The 15,348-nt window shown below is 42.0% G+C and overlaps 1 protein-coding gene across 1 annotated transcript in view; it reads left to right on the top strand.

Moving 5' to 3' along the window:
* Nucleotides 1-7,642, top strand: part of Micos10 (mitochondrial contact site and cristae organizing system subunit 10) — a 35,161-nt gene extending 27,519 nt beyond the window's left edge. Inside the window, exons 2-4 of the mRNA XM_004850445.4 lie at nt 3,552-3,599; nt 4,838-4,947; nt 7,397-7,642. Of these exons, the coding sequence (XP_004850502.1) occupies nt 3,552-3,599; nt 4,838-4,947; nt 7,397-7,411 (173 nt within the window). The 3' untranslated portion in view covers nt 7,412-7,642. The remainder of the gene's footprint in view (nt 1-3,551; nt 3,600-4,837; nt 4,948-7,396) is intronic.
* Nucleotides 7,643-15,348: the final 7,706 nt, after the last annotated feature.

The following is a 15,348-nucleotide window of genomic DNA, read 5'->3' as shown; positions in this document are numbered from 1 at the left end:
AAATGTTAGTTCCTTTTTGTTTCCATTATGGAAATGGAAAGTGGGATGACATAAGTGATAGTGCATTTTCAAGTTGGGCACCAAAACAGACGTGTGATAGTGCCTTTTCAAGTTGGGCACCAAAACAGACTTAACACATGGATAAGGCAAAGTAATGGTGTTTCATTAAAATTCATATTTGTATAGGGTGCAGTCATATATACATATATATGTAGTCATGTGTTACATAAGTATGAGCATATGTTGTGAGAAATGCATCATCAGGTGATTTCGTCATTGTATGAACATCACAGAGTGTACTCGCACCAATGTAGATGGTACAGCCTGCCACACACTAGGCTGTGTGATATAGCCCGTCACCTCTGGGTGCAAACTGTACAGGTATCACTGTGCTAGGTACTGTAGGCAATCTGTAATGCAATGGCAAATATTTGTATATCCAAACACAGAAAAAGTACGGTAAAAATACTGTATAAAAGGTAGAAAGTGGTACACCAATACAGGGCACTTCTCAGGAAGGGAGCCAGTAGGCCTGGAAGTTCTCTGGATGAGCCAGAGAGTGGGTAGAGAGAGAGTGAGGGGGTGGGCACTGCAGTACAGCACTGTGGGTTTCATATGTACTGTGCTGCTGTAAATTTACTTTAAAAATTATTTTCTTGGACCGGGGATTTAGCTCAGTGGTTACTCCGCCTATCTCGAAAGCACAGGGACCTGAGTTCGATCCCTGGTACCCCCCCCCCCAAAATATTATTTTTTTTCCTCGATAATAACCTTAGCTTATTTTAACTTTTTGACTCTTGTAATTACACTTAGTGTAAAATACCTATTGTATAGCTGTACAAAAGTATTTGCTTTGTATCTTTATTCTATAAGCTTTTTCTATTTAAACATTTTTTTTTTTACCTTTTAAAACTTTTTGTTTAAAGCTAGGACACACACATGCACATTAGCCTTGGACCTACACAGGGTCAGCATCATCAGTTCACTGTCTTCGCCTCCACTTTTTTTTTTTTTGGTACCAGGGATCGAACTCTGGTCCTTGTGCTTGTACAGCAGGCAGCGAAACCACTGAGCTAAATCCCCGGCCCCTCACCTCCACTTCTTGCCCCACTGGAAGGTCCTCAGGTGCAGTAAAGCATGGTGCTGTGCGCTCTTGTGATGACAAGGCCTTCTTGTGGGCTCCTCCTGCAGGACCTGCTAAGGCTTTTAAGCCTGGGTCACTCTTTTCAGAAACGTGTCTGTGGGGGTTTGCTTGCTTAGGTTTGATTTGGTTTTGGTTTTGGGGTTTTGGGTTTTTGTTCTCCTCGCTGTAGATTTGCTTGTAAGCAGATAATGCACCATGAACATTCATCTCTGTTAATAATGAAAACCTTTTGGTGTTAAGGTCCATTTTTTCAAACTTGTTAAGGGACTTGTTGAGGTCTGCAAAAGCTTCTGCCAGGCTCTTCACTGTGGATTTTCTTGGGTATCCTTTGTCTCCTGAAGTTTTCTTCTCTCCTGCCTCTGCAGGTGTCTGTTCCTGTTTTAGTCCATTGTAATCTTCTGGTGCCACCATTGTATAAGTGGTCTGTATTTGACAAAAATGTTGTGTGTCACAAAAGTATACAGGTACAGAAAGAAACAATTATGACTATGTATATATGGTAAGAGAGAATAGCAGAAATATTTCTGTGTAAATAGCATGAATGTTTTCTTCAGTTGGATTGTGTATAGAGGTGCAAAAAGAATTACTGGGATCAAAAAAAGATATAGATTAAGGGCCTGGGGATTTAGCTCAGTGGCACTGTGCCTGCCTTGCAAGTGCAAGGTCCTGAGTTCCATCCCCAGTACCAAAAAAAAAAAAAAAGTAAAAAAAGATATAGATTAGCTTGCTCACTCGTGGTGAAGTTGTCTGTGTTTGGAGCAGAAAGACTAGCCTGGCTAACTGAGGAAGTACTTTGAGTATTTATACTGTACTTCCCTGAAATCATAGAGGAGAAATTCTTGGAATTTCAGCAGCACAAATTTAAAAACTATAAGACAAGTGAAAATTGGGACTTTGATGTGGTGCTTTATTGTGAAGAGGTTCATGAGGCTCTATTGGACCATGGAGTACTTAGTAAAGAGCATCAGAAAACACAAAACTGAAAACAATTGCCTGCTAGTCTGAAAAATCAAAATAGTCAGATTTTGACTCTCCTCTTTGACCTGTATTACTTGTTTTATTGAGAATGGGACATATATCAGTATATAGTATATGATGTAATTAAAAAAAATTTTTTAATATATTTTGTGAAAAAAAATAGTTAGAACTCAAATCTATTACCATTACAGTATTGAGGCTAGATTTATTAAGCACATGCATTGAATTTTTTCTTTTTAAGATAATGAGTAAGAAAATAATAGTGCAAGTGATATGTGAAATTGTGAAGTTGGCATCATCATGGCCAAAGCTTGACAAATACAGGTAAAAATGAGGATTTTAGTTTTGTTTAACTTTTTCCCAAGTTTAGATTCCTGTGAAATCTGATTTAAAAAGCAGTATTAATGGGGCTGGGGATGTAACTCAGTGATGGAGCACTTAACCTAGCATACATGAGGCCCTGGGGATGGATCTCCAGAATCCCTACCCCCTCAAACCACTAAAACAGACTCCCATTTCTTATTTATTTATTTGTTCTGCATTTTGAGACAGCGTCTCACTATGCAGTTCAGGCTGGCCTCAAACTCATGGTGATCCTCCTGCCACAGCCTCCCCAGTGCTGAGGTTATAGACATATGCCACCACACCCAGCTCTCCTTTATTTTATTTTATTTTTTATATTTTGGTACCGGAAATTGAACTCAGGACCTTGCGCTTGTGAGGCAGGTGGTGGAACCACTGAGCTAAATCCCTAGCCCCTCCTTTATTTTAAAAGATAGCGGTTAAGAATACTATAAGTAAATGAGAGGATTAATTTCCACTGGTGGTCTTGAGGGATGGGCTTTCCCTGTTGGGGCACTGTGACTTGTACACTAGTACAACTTTGGGAACTTTTCTGGATTGTGCCTTTGCATCTTCCTCAAAAATGGTAGACATTGGGCCGGGGATTTAGCTCAGTGGTTCTGCTGCCTGCCTTGCAAGCGCAAGGTCCCGAGTTCGATCCCCAGTACCAAAAAAAAGGTAGACATTACTCAAAATGCCGAAGTGACAAGGGCAGCAGCATCCTGTCAGCATGGTGTATGTGGCATTTTGGTGGTGACCCCCCTGTGAAATAGGTAGGAGGCTGTGTGCATGGAGTACCGAGGGTCGAACAGTCTCTCGGCTTGTTCCCAGCCTCACACCCTCGAGCCCTGCAGCTTGTCTAGACAGAATGTTGGGGATAAAGTTTTTATTTCCTATTGTGGGCAGGGAGATCAAACGCATCTGTAAAGCCTCGGACATTTCTTGGTTAAAAATGAGAAAATCAACTCTCTTCCAAATTATGAAAAAAATAATCTGTTTTATAGTGTTCACGTTTAGAAAATGTTAATGTTATCTTTGTCAGGTCACTATTATGCAGTTTAACATATTTTGTTCTCTCTTTATGTAGGTACTGGTTTTGGATTAGGAGTTGTTTTCTCTCTTACCTTCTTTAAACGTAAGTGTGACTGTTACTAATTTTTCTTTTTTTTGGCACCGGGGATCGAACTCAGGTCCTTGCACTTGTGCAGCAGGCGGCGAAACCACTGAGCTAAATCCCCGGCCCTCTTACTAATTTTTCAATACAGTGTACATGATGCATGGTGGAGGCCGTCAAGGAAGGTGCGTCCTATGGCTGTCAACCCACCCACTCAAGGGGATAGGCAAAGAGCATGGACTCCATCGTGGACAGAATGGGCTGGACATCTCCAGCATTCCCCCGGGCATTGAGTCAGGGTGCCTGATATCTTAAATATGATATCACTTGAAAAGCCTGTGCTTCGTGCCAGTGAATCATTTGGCTAAATCTTCATGCTCAGATATTTCTAATTAATTTTTTTCTAAAGGAACTTGAAAATGAGAGTCTTGCTGGTAATAAAAACAAATGGACCAGAAATGCACATTCTCTTGGCCAAAAATTCTAAGCAAAGGGCAAGCAGTAAGTGTCCCTTTCATTTTGTGGAAGAACATCTGAAGTTTGGATATTGAGTAGAAGCCAAAGGGCTCACTTTCACCCTCTTCCATGAAGGACTAGCAGTTGCTACATAACTAGAGAATCATAATTAACACACACAGCTGATATAAAATAATCACTTATAGATTGGTTTACATGAAAATCCTATAATTTACGACAACTGAAGTATGTAAATATTAGTGAAATTCTTACCTGGTTTTATAACCAAGCACCATACTGAAAGGATTGTTACTTGTTATAAGGTTAAGAAATTAAACTAGCTGGGTTTGGTGGTGCATGCCTGTAATCCCAGCACTTGGGAAGCTGAGGCAGGAGGATTGCCATGAGTTTAAGGCCAGCATGGTCTACATAGTGAGTTCAAGGCCAGCCTGAACTACATAGTAAGACCCTGTCTCCAAAAAAAAAAAAGAAAGAAAGAAACAAGCAGATGATTAGAACTGATAGAAAAAAATGTGTCTACTGTTTTCATAGCTGGAGGAATGTCTCAAACCTAGCAGTATAGGTACTTAGTAAATATTTGTTAAATTAATTAGTTTACTGATAACCCCGTCTTTTGGGGGAAGACATTGACGAAACATTGTCAGCGGTATATGGTATTTTATGGTCATTGATAGATGTCTGCTGAATGTTTATTGAACCCTAAGCAAATGTATGTAAGGGTTGGGAGGCTTTACCTTCCTCTAATGGTTCCCTATTGGAATTTTCCTTTTTCTACTCAATAGGAAGAATGTGGCCCTTAGCCTTTGGTTCTGGCATGGGATTGGGGATGGCCTACTCCAACTGTCAGCATGATTTCCAGGCTCCATATCTTCTGCATGGAAAATATGTCAAAGTATGTACAGAATCGATATTTCTCTTTCTTGTAAAAGAAAAAGCAGTTTTTCCTGAGGCCCTGAAGAGTTCTTTAGAGTGTATATGAGGAATAAATTCTGTCATTGTGATACTGCTGAGATCCCAATTTCTCGTTGGCCTGTAATGATGGTGACACTGTTTTGTTGCTAAAACAGTCTCCCCTGAGCCTTCCAGGTGCACATTGTGTTCAGATGTGTATTTACATGTTAACTGACTGGAACTGAAGTTACTACCAGTGGTCAAAGTATTAACTATCTGTAAGTAGCACGTTTTGCTTAAGATCTGAGTCTGTAAGCATCTCACACATACGAGCCAAACCTAAAGACTTCTGGGACTCTGCCATTATTCTGCTTTGTTTATTGAAGAAGGCAGACTTGACTGTCTTACATGATTCTGCCAAAGTCCTCATCTATAGGTGGATTTTTAATGATACCAGCAAGCTGGAAAAGAAACAAGTGTAGCATGCTTCTTAAAATTTCAATGTGTAGCAGCCTTTCCTTTTGCCATTCTTTACATAATTGGTTACTGTGGGGCTTAAGGGACAGAAGAGGGAGACTGTATGCTTAGGAACAGAGGCGGTATTTATTTTTGTATCCTGAGGGTCTGAAACAAAATAAGCACTGAAGTAAATGTAACAGAAGTGAGTGAAGTAGGTTGTGGACTCCATTAGGTGTAAGCCGTATAGGCTTTGGGCTTGCTAAGGCATAACCTTTGCAGTAGCCCAACCTCCAGTGAAGAACTACACAGCACCACATGCATGGAATCCTCCACTCTCCAGGTATCCCTTGAGGTAGCATCATCACTGTGATGGGGCAGCATCAGTGCCAGGAGACCCACCACCTGCTTCCTATGCGGTCTGGAGTTGTTTCACTTTCAGGTTTCCATTTTCCATCCATCAATATAAGAGCAACAACTTCTCCCTATAGAGATTTTGTTTGTTTTATTTGTTTGGAGTGTGGGGGTGCTGGATATTGAGCCCAGGACCTTGTGCATGCTAAGCACATGCTCTACTACTGAGCTGTACCCCTAGCCCCACATAAGGTGATGTGAGGATTAAATGTACAAATGTTTGTGTGTTTTTTTTTTTGTACCGGGGATCGAACTCGGAACCTTGTGCTTTGGAGGCAGGCACCAGAACCATTGAGCTAATTCCCCAGCCCTGTACAAATGTTCTTTAAGCTATGAGATGCCATATATAAATAGAAACTTTGGCTATTGTAGTTGAAGCCAACCAAGAAAGGGTGATTGATTTCTCCATTGTTCCACCATAATAACAAGTAGAGCAGAAAATGTGGCACAAATGCGTGTCCTAATTTGGTTGAGAGCTATAGCCACAGAGTCACAAAATCTCAAGTAATAGTTCTCCACCACCCAACCCGTGTGTGCTGGAGAGTGGGGGGAGGGAAAATTGGTATTAGTGAACCAGCTCTGTGCCAAAGCAAGGGTAAGGTCAACAGAGGGCCAGTGTACGAGGAGGTGCCGGCTGCATGGCACCAAGCTGATGACAGGCTGTTCCCCTTCCCTGTCTCTTCACTGTCCTGGCAGCAGCACTAAGTCTGGAGAACAGAAAGAAGTGGGGACCTTCAGGTCTTTCATTGTTCAAAATGTTTCCATTGTTCCAAACTGAAATGTCATGAGTAATGGCTCAGAGAGATTATATGCATATTATGTTTAATAGCTGGGAGTTACTCTGGAAAATATTGTTTTATTTTTTACAGCCTTGTGTGTATTACTCCAGAATGGCCTTGTAACTTCATCTGAACTTGAGTCTGTGCCCTAATGTTGTCATTCCCTACTCTCTGAAAAGCGGAGCAAAATCCCATCTTGGGGCTTATTCAGCATAGTCGTGTTATAACTGCTTGTTGGGTGCCTGCTGTGCCCCATGGGCCATCTGAGGGCTTTATCTTCATATTCTTTCAACATTGCCCAGTGGATTATGAGAGAGATATAATCATCCTCATTCACTGGAGAAGAGAACAGAATCTTACTGAACTTGCCAGAGATCATGTTGTCAGCAGGCTGTTTGCTTCAAGTGTTTGTTCATAGCTTGTTCATAGTTTGTTCGTAGCTGTTTGTACTCAACTATGAGCCCTTAGATCAGTGATGGTGAAGCTTTTAGAGCTCTCAGTGATACAAACAGCCTGCTGTAGCACATGTGCCATAATGGTTTGCCACCACTGCCCTAGATGGATTTTAGGGGTAGGGGTTGCCAGGGACTAATCACCTTGTCCTGCTTCACTGCTTTTCTGATCTTCTCTGAGACTGGGGAAGCACTCCTGTGAATCTGGAGTGTGTGGCTGCCTGAGACAGTGAAGCAGTGGCATGGTGAGGTTTGGGTCCTGTGGGTCCCCTGGGTGTCACTTAGAGCAGCGGTTAGAGTTGTCCCAGTGTTTCTGTACCACCCTGACCTGAATGTCCTTGCTTCACAGGAGCAGGAGCAGTGACTTACACCGAGAACACCCAGTTGGAGGAAGAGAAATCATGTTTATTCCTCAGGAATACTGAAGTGCCCTGGAGTAAGCGGACACTCTTCTGTAGCAGTGTTATCAGTAATGCTTTAAACTCCAGCACACTGTTTATGTATTTGAAACCAAGTCTGTTTCTTGTTTTGTATTTTTTCTCTGGAAATCGTAAGGAGGTGATCTTAAAAGAAATAAATTTACAAAGGAAGTCCAGTGCACGGCATTCATTTCTTTGCCTTTAGCCTGAGCTTCAGGAGGACTCCATTTGTAGCACATGGTCACAGCTGCTGTGCTCTTCTGCAGCCACAGCCAGTGTGCACTCTTCACCACTGCCCCCTCAAGCATAGTTCCCAGAACTGTTTGTCCCTCAGAAGATGAAGGTTGCCGATGGAGATGACTAACGTCTTGTGGAGCTTTCCTCATTGGAGCAACTCTTTAGGCCTGTTGCTGGTTCTCACTAGCAGACCTGGCAGGGCTCATCTCAGCTGTGCCTGCTACACACTGCGGTCAAGCAGCTGTTGTATTAGTGGGACTTGAACTTGACTGGATGGCTCCCTACATTGATTACAAGCCGCATAGCATCATGGAGCTTGGTGCAGTCCAAGCTTCAGCCCCAGGGGTTTTCTCCTGGCAGTGGAGAGAGCTAGGGGCACACCTACCTGGCTGGTATGCTACAGTTGGGGTTGCCTTTATTTTCATGTAGCAGCTAGGTCTAGGTTTGAGGACAAAGGGACTATATCTAATACATCTCTGTGAGTTTGTTCTTAGTTTCACTTGAATTGTGTGGGTGGGACACAAAAAGAGTATATTAGCAATTTCTTCTCATAATGTATAGAACCCCAGAGCTCAGATTTTCATGTCTTATTTTTCTCCTTATAATAAAAATAAGATGGGCCAGGTGTGGTGGTGCAGGCCTATAGACCCAGGACTTGGGAGGCTGATACAGGAGGATTGCCAACCTGAACTATATAGCAGAGACTCTTGTCTCAAAAAAAAAGATGGGCAGAGCTTGATCCCGTTGCCTTTTTTCTTGTAAATGTTAATTGAGCATTTTCTGTGCTAGGGACTATTGTAGGTAGCAGAGATAAATGAATAAAAATACACTGGCTCCTGCAGCTTAAGAGTGATAGACATGCAGACACTTGTGATTCTGAAAGTAAATTGTTTTAACAGGGAGGCAGGCTGTGGAGACGAGGTGCAGTGAGAACAAGGGAGAAGGTGCACCCAAGCGTCCACAGGACGGACTTGCAGAGGATGGAATGGGGAAGAGAAGGAAAGTAGCTCTGTGAAGGCTCAGAATCACAGAAGTACACATCATAGCTGGGAAACAAGTAATTCATGCAGCTAGAGTGAGCAGAGGCAAGGGAGGGGTGCGGAGGGCTTGGCTGGATAACCACTCTGGGGAATCTAGTGCCTCACCCCAGTTTTATACATCGATTAGAAATTAGAACTTGTGCTGTGATGAGTACATTCAGAGTAAGAACCCTGTCCCTTTTCCCTCCCTCACTCTTCACCCACTCCCCTTTCCTGAAGGATCCGCTAGGCTCTGGACCTGGACAGGCAGTAGTGGCTCTCTGCGAAAGATGGGCTGAGCCCAGTATTGTAAAGTCATGGCCATGGCATGCCACAGCCACTCAGTGTTCTTTATGTGGCCCTCTTCATTCCATAATCAAAGCAACCCATATAATTAAAAGAGAAACAACCATGTGACCCGGTTCATCTCTTCTCTCTCTATTTTTTTTCTATATTTGTTTTAAAAGTCAGAATTTGGGCATGTAGCTCAGTGGTAGAGCACTTGCCTAGCATATGCAAGGCCCTGGGTTTGATTCCCCAGTAGCATACACACACACAAAAGTTAGTATTCATTTTATCTTCATTTCCACCTGTCTTTCCCACATTTGCTTTAAGAGTTAGTATTCTCCCCTCCCCCTAATTTTTCCATCTTCATTTAGGCAGAGATAAGAATAACAAATCCTCGTCCAAAAAAGACAAAGACAAACAGTGTGCTCACAAATTTTCTAAATGCATCAGAACAACAAGGTAGTCAGGAACATTGGAATAAAACTTCTCTATCTTGTCAGTTGCTAGGTTTTAAGGGATCGGTTTGAATGAATCCCTTTGCCCTGCACCTTTGAAGCAACACTAAATTGCTTTGAGGAACTGGTCAAGCTCTGTGAAGGAACAGTTTTGGGCAAAAGCCAGGTAAAGAAGCAAGGATTGACTATTTGATTTAGTCCCAGAGTACTTTGTATTCCCACCTTGTAGCTCTTAGCAAAGACTGGCCGGAAGCACAATTCTTGATCTTGTCCCTACTCTGCCTTCATCTCACATCAACCTTCAGAAAGTTCTAGCTTGTTGCCAAAGGCAATTTTTAAGTTTTATGAGAAATTCAAGTCCTCTGGGGTCCCTGTTCCCTTGGGGTTGTAAAACTTTTTGACTTTGCCTCTTGTCTGCCCTTCTGGAACCAAATACAAGAAAATTCATGGGTTTGGGGAGAGAGTGCTCAGAACCCAACTGGACACAAGATACTAGGATAAAGCTGTGGCACCCCAAAAGTGGCCTACTCTGCCAACATATATAAATACATACAGTCTGAGCTTGATGCTGTATAATTTGGCCCCAAACAGTATGTATTTTGAACTCATTTAGGTGAATAATTTTGGCATTCCAAGTAGCCAGTGGGGAGACCTCATCAGGCACATTTGCTTCATGCAGAAGTGCTCCTTTGTTCTGAGAAATGGCCTCAAACACACTCTGCTGAGCTGTCTCCTTTAGTGAGTGTCATCCTCTCTCATCAGTTTCAAAAAAATCTAAGAATACAATCTTGAAATCCTGCCTATAAGAAATGCAGAGATTGGGAATGAAGATGACTGTGTAGTTTTGCTATTTAGTTTTCCCAAACCTCACTGTTCAGGTTTTTTTTTATGTAACCAAGCCATAATTGCATTTTACTTGTCATGGTTCAGTCTGATTGTATCGTTGGAAAGACTATTTTTGAACCTGTCCAAATAAACGCTGCAAAGTGTTTCCACAATGATGTACTTCACGGGGCTGGGACAGCTTCATCCTGAATGGTCCTGGGACACAAATGGTTTCCTGTTGCATGCTTTATAATTACATAAATGCAAAGCAGTGGAAGGGAGAAAGTGGAAATTCTAAGTACCGAAAGGAATGTTAAATTTGGAATAATAAGCTCATCTGGAAGCCATCATCACTTTTTCCTTTAAGTGTGCTGCAAGCCCCACTCACCCTGGACACCAAAGGACAGTATCAGGGCACAGTACACAGGGGCACATTGAGTAGATTCTGGGACAAGTGTGGGTCAGTGATCATTGTCACAGTGGTAAAGGACCTGAAGGAAGGGGACAGGCAGAACCAAGCAGAGTCAGGGCCGGAAGGCTGTAGGAAGGCCCCAGCTCCGAGCATCCATTCCATTGCTTACTTGTCAAGGGACTTTGAGGGATGTTCTTAATCTCTTCAAACACCAGGTTCCTCATTTGCAAAGGAAAAAAATTCTACCCTATAAGCTCTAAGAGCCAAATATATGTGCTACCACATGTATAAAAAGAGGTCATTGGGGCTGGGGATATAGGTCGGTGGTAGAGTGCTTGCCTGGCATACACAAAGCCCAGGGTTTGATCCCAAGCACTGGAAAATAAAAAGAGGTTGTTGCTATTGGAATTAAAATACAGAGGACATGACACTATTGGTGCGCAGTGAGGGCATTGTTTCAGAACAGAGCATAGTCTTTGGCCGTTAGGGTCAAAATCTGCAAGATCCAATGGAGAGAATGTATTTTAAGTGATTTTGTCCACACTCCCTACTTCCATCTCACCAGCCTTGAGAAAGTTCCAGCTTGTTGCCAAAGGCACACATTCTATTCTATAAGTTTCATTAGAAATTCAAGTCCTCCAAGGTTCTGTTTCCTTGTGGGGTTGTGAAACTTTTGACTTTGCTTCTTGTCTGCCCTTCTGGAACAAACCTAAAAGTGGTGACTTTTAGTTTCACTCTATTAGGAGTGATGCCACTGTAGCTGCTTGCCTTCTGAAACTTCACACTAACTTTTAAAAAAAATCACTTATATGCTCAGCACATGGGCTCAGTGCTAGGCTAGGAGGGGGAGGAGGAAAAAGATGCTGAAGAAATAGAAGGGACCTCGAGGACTTAGGGAGCATCTGTCCCAATAGGAAACCAGACTATTACTGAGTACTTGTATCTGGGATAATTAGTCTCAGTTGTTTGATCCTCACTTGAAGGATTCAGAGCCAGAAGGTGTAGCTCGAGATAAGATGTTAAGAATTGGTGGAGCAGCCGGGTGTGGTGGTGCATGCCTGTAATCCCAGCACTCAGGAGGCTAAGGCAGAAGGATCACCAAGAGTTCGTGGCCAGTCTGAGCTACATATTGAGTTCAAGGTCAGCCTGAACTACATAGTGAGATCCTGACTCAAAAAACAAACAAAAAACTAAATGCAAATGAATAATACCAAATAAAAAATCAACCACAATTCTTAAAAAAAAAAAAAAAAAGAATTGTTGGTGGAGGTAGGGCAGGTGATGTCAATAGAGACTAGGAAAAAAGCTCAATATCAACTGTCTTCAAGTCATTTATTCCTAGTCTAGCCAGTTTGAACTAGCACAACTTATTTTGATCATCTTAAGTGAGAATATATGATAGTTTTATTGAGCATATACCATGTTCTAGTTACTATTTTAAGGCTTTACATACATCATGATGCTTGATTTTTACAATAATCCACTGCCTAAGCTACATAGTAAATTCAAGACCAGCCTCATCTACATAGCAAGACCCTGTCTCATAAAAAAAAAAAAAAAAAAAAGAAAAAAAATTGCCGAGGACAAGCTAAGTTATAAGAGGTAATGTAGGTAGAATTTGAACCTGATTCCAGAGCCCCAACTCTTACTTATGCCTTAAGACAGTCAAAAGCTGTTTAAACCAGAATGGGTCATTTCCAAGTGGTTTGATCCATTTTAAACTTGATTTGGCACACTTAAAGGAGTTGAAATTGCCAAGTTCAGCTATATTGAGGTAGGTTTTTTGTTGGTTTTTTTTGAGACAGGGTCTCACTATGCAGTTCAGGTTGGATTTGAACTCACTGTGTAGCCAGGCTGGCCTCAAACTCAGAGATTCTCCTGCCTCAGCCTCCCGAGTGCTGGGATTACAGGTGTGCACCACCATGCCTGGCTATATTGAGTTTAAATTGATAAGAATAAGTTGATATAATTTGCAAGTAGCTGTATTAAAGTTCTATGTCTATTAATCAGAAGCGCAGTTGTCGATCAGCTTCTGGTTGGTGTTGATGGATTGTGTTAAATCTTTGCAGACATAATAAAGTATTGTGACACTTTATTGACCTGTGTGTCTTAAATACATATACTTTCCAATTAGAGAATTTATAAACAGTAAAATGAATCCATCACTGGGTACAAAAAGAAAACCCTTTTGTAATGTACTGTGAATATTTACTGTCTTAAATTTCACTTAAATTTTATTACGGGGTTAAATTATTTTGTGACTTTTGATTTTGGCATGATTTTGTATTTATAGAAATGTGAAAATAATATAAGAAAGCCTTTGTACCTTTTATTCATGTTCTCCAATCGTTCACCCTCACCATTTTCTTACACTGTGTGTGCACCTGTATATGTGCAGTGTTTTGGGGCTGCCTAAGACCAGTTGCAGACATGCTCACTTAAATACCTCGGTGTGTATAGTCTACTGTAATTGATTATAGTCCATTGCTATTTGTGCTTATTGCTTAGATTGTCTGAATTTCTCCAGGATGAGATCTTTCAAGCTAGCATCTGTGTTCTTTTGACATAGCCATTGCATTGTTTGAATAAAGATATTCCAACCTCTTGGATCTTCACTACCTCAGCCTTAGAATCAACCATTTCTCCAGGGAGCCCAATTTCTTTTGGTGGCGAAGGGTACTAGGAACCAAGATTTTTGGGTGTGCCTATTGCTATTGATGTGTCATTGTCTAGACACTAGTGTCAGCTCCTTAGCAGATGGAGTGTGTGTGTGTGTGTGTGTGTGTGTGTGTGTGTGTTGAGATCTTGAGTCCATACTGGTCTCTTCAGTCCAGAACCTGGGGTTTGGAGGTGGGGGATATATAGCTCAGTGGTAGAGCACATGCTTAGTATTACAAAAAATGAAGGGAAGGTAGGGTTCAGTCTGGGCCTCCTGCCATCTGTATTTGTAACTTCCTTCTCTAATAGTAGAAAATCTGGCTCTAGAGATTAATTTTTAAGAGTGCTATGTGTAGATTAGGTCTGTGTCTAAGCAAGTGTAGATGTGCTGTGATTCTTTGAGAGACTGTCAATCATTGTGTGTTCTCAGTCCCTTTAGTCTATGTCTATCTTTGTATGTTTTCCCATTCCTGTCATTTCTTGCCCTCTGCTTTTTCTGTATCTTCATCTCTGGATGTGATCCCAAAGCAGAGTACATTTTTATTATAATATTTATGGAATCATTTTATCCTTGCTGTTTTCAGGTAGGTGGTTGAGTCTAATGTTTTTAAACACCCCCCTCCCCAAATTAACTTGCTTTTTTGGTAGGGGCCCTAAGTCCTCACTTCCATGGCTCAGTGAGTTTCCCCAGTCCTTCCTATAGAGCATTCTCTGTTCCCATCCCAGCATGCCTGGCTCACTGTGTCATTGTAAGCAAGTGACTTGATCTCTCTGGTCCCAAATGACCCCTGTCCTTTCTCTGCCCCTCCCAGCTGCACAGTATGGATGTGAGACCAGGCACTCAATTGAGGAGGGAAATGAAATAGCCAGCTAGCTAATACTATTTTATGATGTTTTCAGTGATATAAATTACAATAAAGGCCAGGCATGGTGGCTCATGCACTCAGGTGGCCGAGGCAGGAGGATTGCGATGAGTTTGAGGCCAGCCTGAATTATATAGTGAGACTCTGACTCAAAAAACAAAAACACCAAATCTGCCACTTTTTATCTATGGGAACTTGAAAGTTACTCTGTCCATGCCTCAGTTTCCTCAACTGTAAATGGGAATGATGATAATAATGCCTGCAAAAGGTTATCAGAATTAATTAACATGGAAAGCAGCTTAAATTGACCATCTTAAAATAATGGTAGGTGATTGTCCCCCCCCATCTGTTCTCTACACAGCAGTCAGTATTAAAAAGGATTATATCAGTCCTCCGCTCAAATCCTATCAATGGCTTTTCTTCCCATTTGAAGAAAGAACCAAATTCAATACGTGGACTTCAGGACCCCGTAAGACCTGGCCCTCCGGGTGTCTGACCTTGACGCACATGGACCTCTCCCTCCTGTGTTCCTTGCTGTTCCTGAACACACTGGCCTGTTCCCTCCTAGGGTCTTTGCCCTCACTATTCTTACCCTTCCCCCAGATATCCACACAGCTCGCTCCTTCAGTAGCCAGAGTTCTCTAGAATTCTGTCCTTCCTAGGATTTTGGCTCTCAGCTCAGATTCCTCAGAATTTGGCCCACCCTGGTCCAGTGCCCTTGTTCAGGAAGACAAGTTCAGAGAGGACAACATGGCTACCAGGGTCCCCAGGTGCATATGCACTACTTTTGTGTCTTTTACCTCTCCAACTCCCATGCTCCTAAAAAAGGGGGATTATTTTTCCCCAATGAATTTGGAGCACAAAAACCTTAAGGGAAAAAATGCCCTTCTGTGAGATTAAGTATACATAAAAAGACTAACTCTTGGGGAGGGAGAAGAATTTCTCCCACTCACTGTGGATATGTGTAGGCTTCTGGGAGCTGAGAAATGGATTTTAAAAAGAAAAGGTAAAAACCTGGGGAAGCAATGTTGTGAAAGAATTGATTTGTCTAATTTTCTAGGCTGCATGGTTCAGAAGAGAACCTTGAAAGGGCTGGGGATTTAGCTCCGACTTACCTGCCGTCTG

Source organism: Heterocephalus glaber, unplaced genomic scaffold, assembly GCF_053883595.1.
Source record: "Heterocephalus glaber isolate CG9 unplaced genomic scaffold, H.glaber_assembly_v1.0 deba00001452, whole genome shotgun sequence".
Lineage (NCBI taxonomy): Eukaryota > Metazoa > Chordata > Mammalia > Rodentia > Bathyergidae > Heterocephalus > Heterocephalus glaber.
This window is presented reverse-complemented; position numbering and strand designations above follow the sequence as displayed.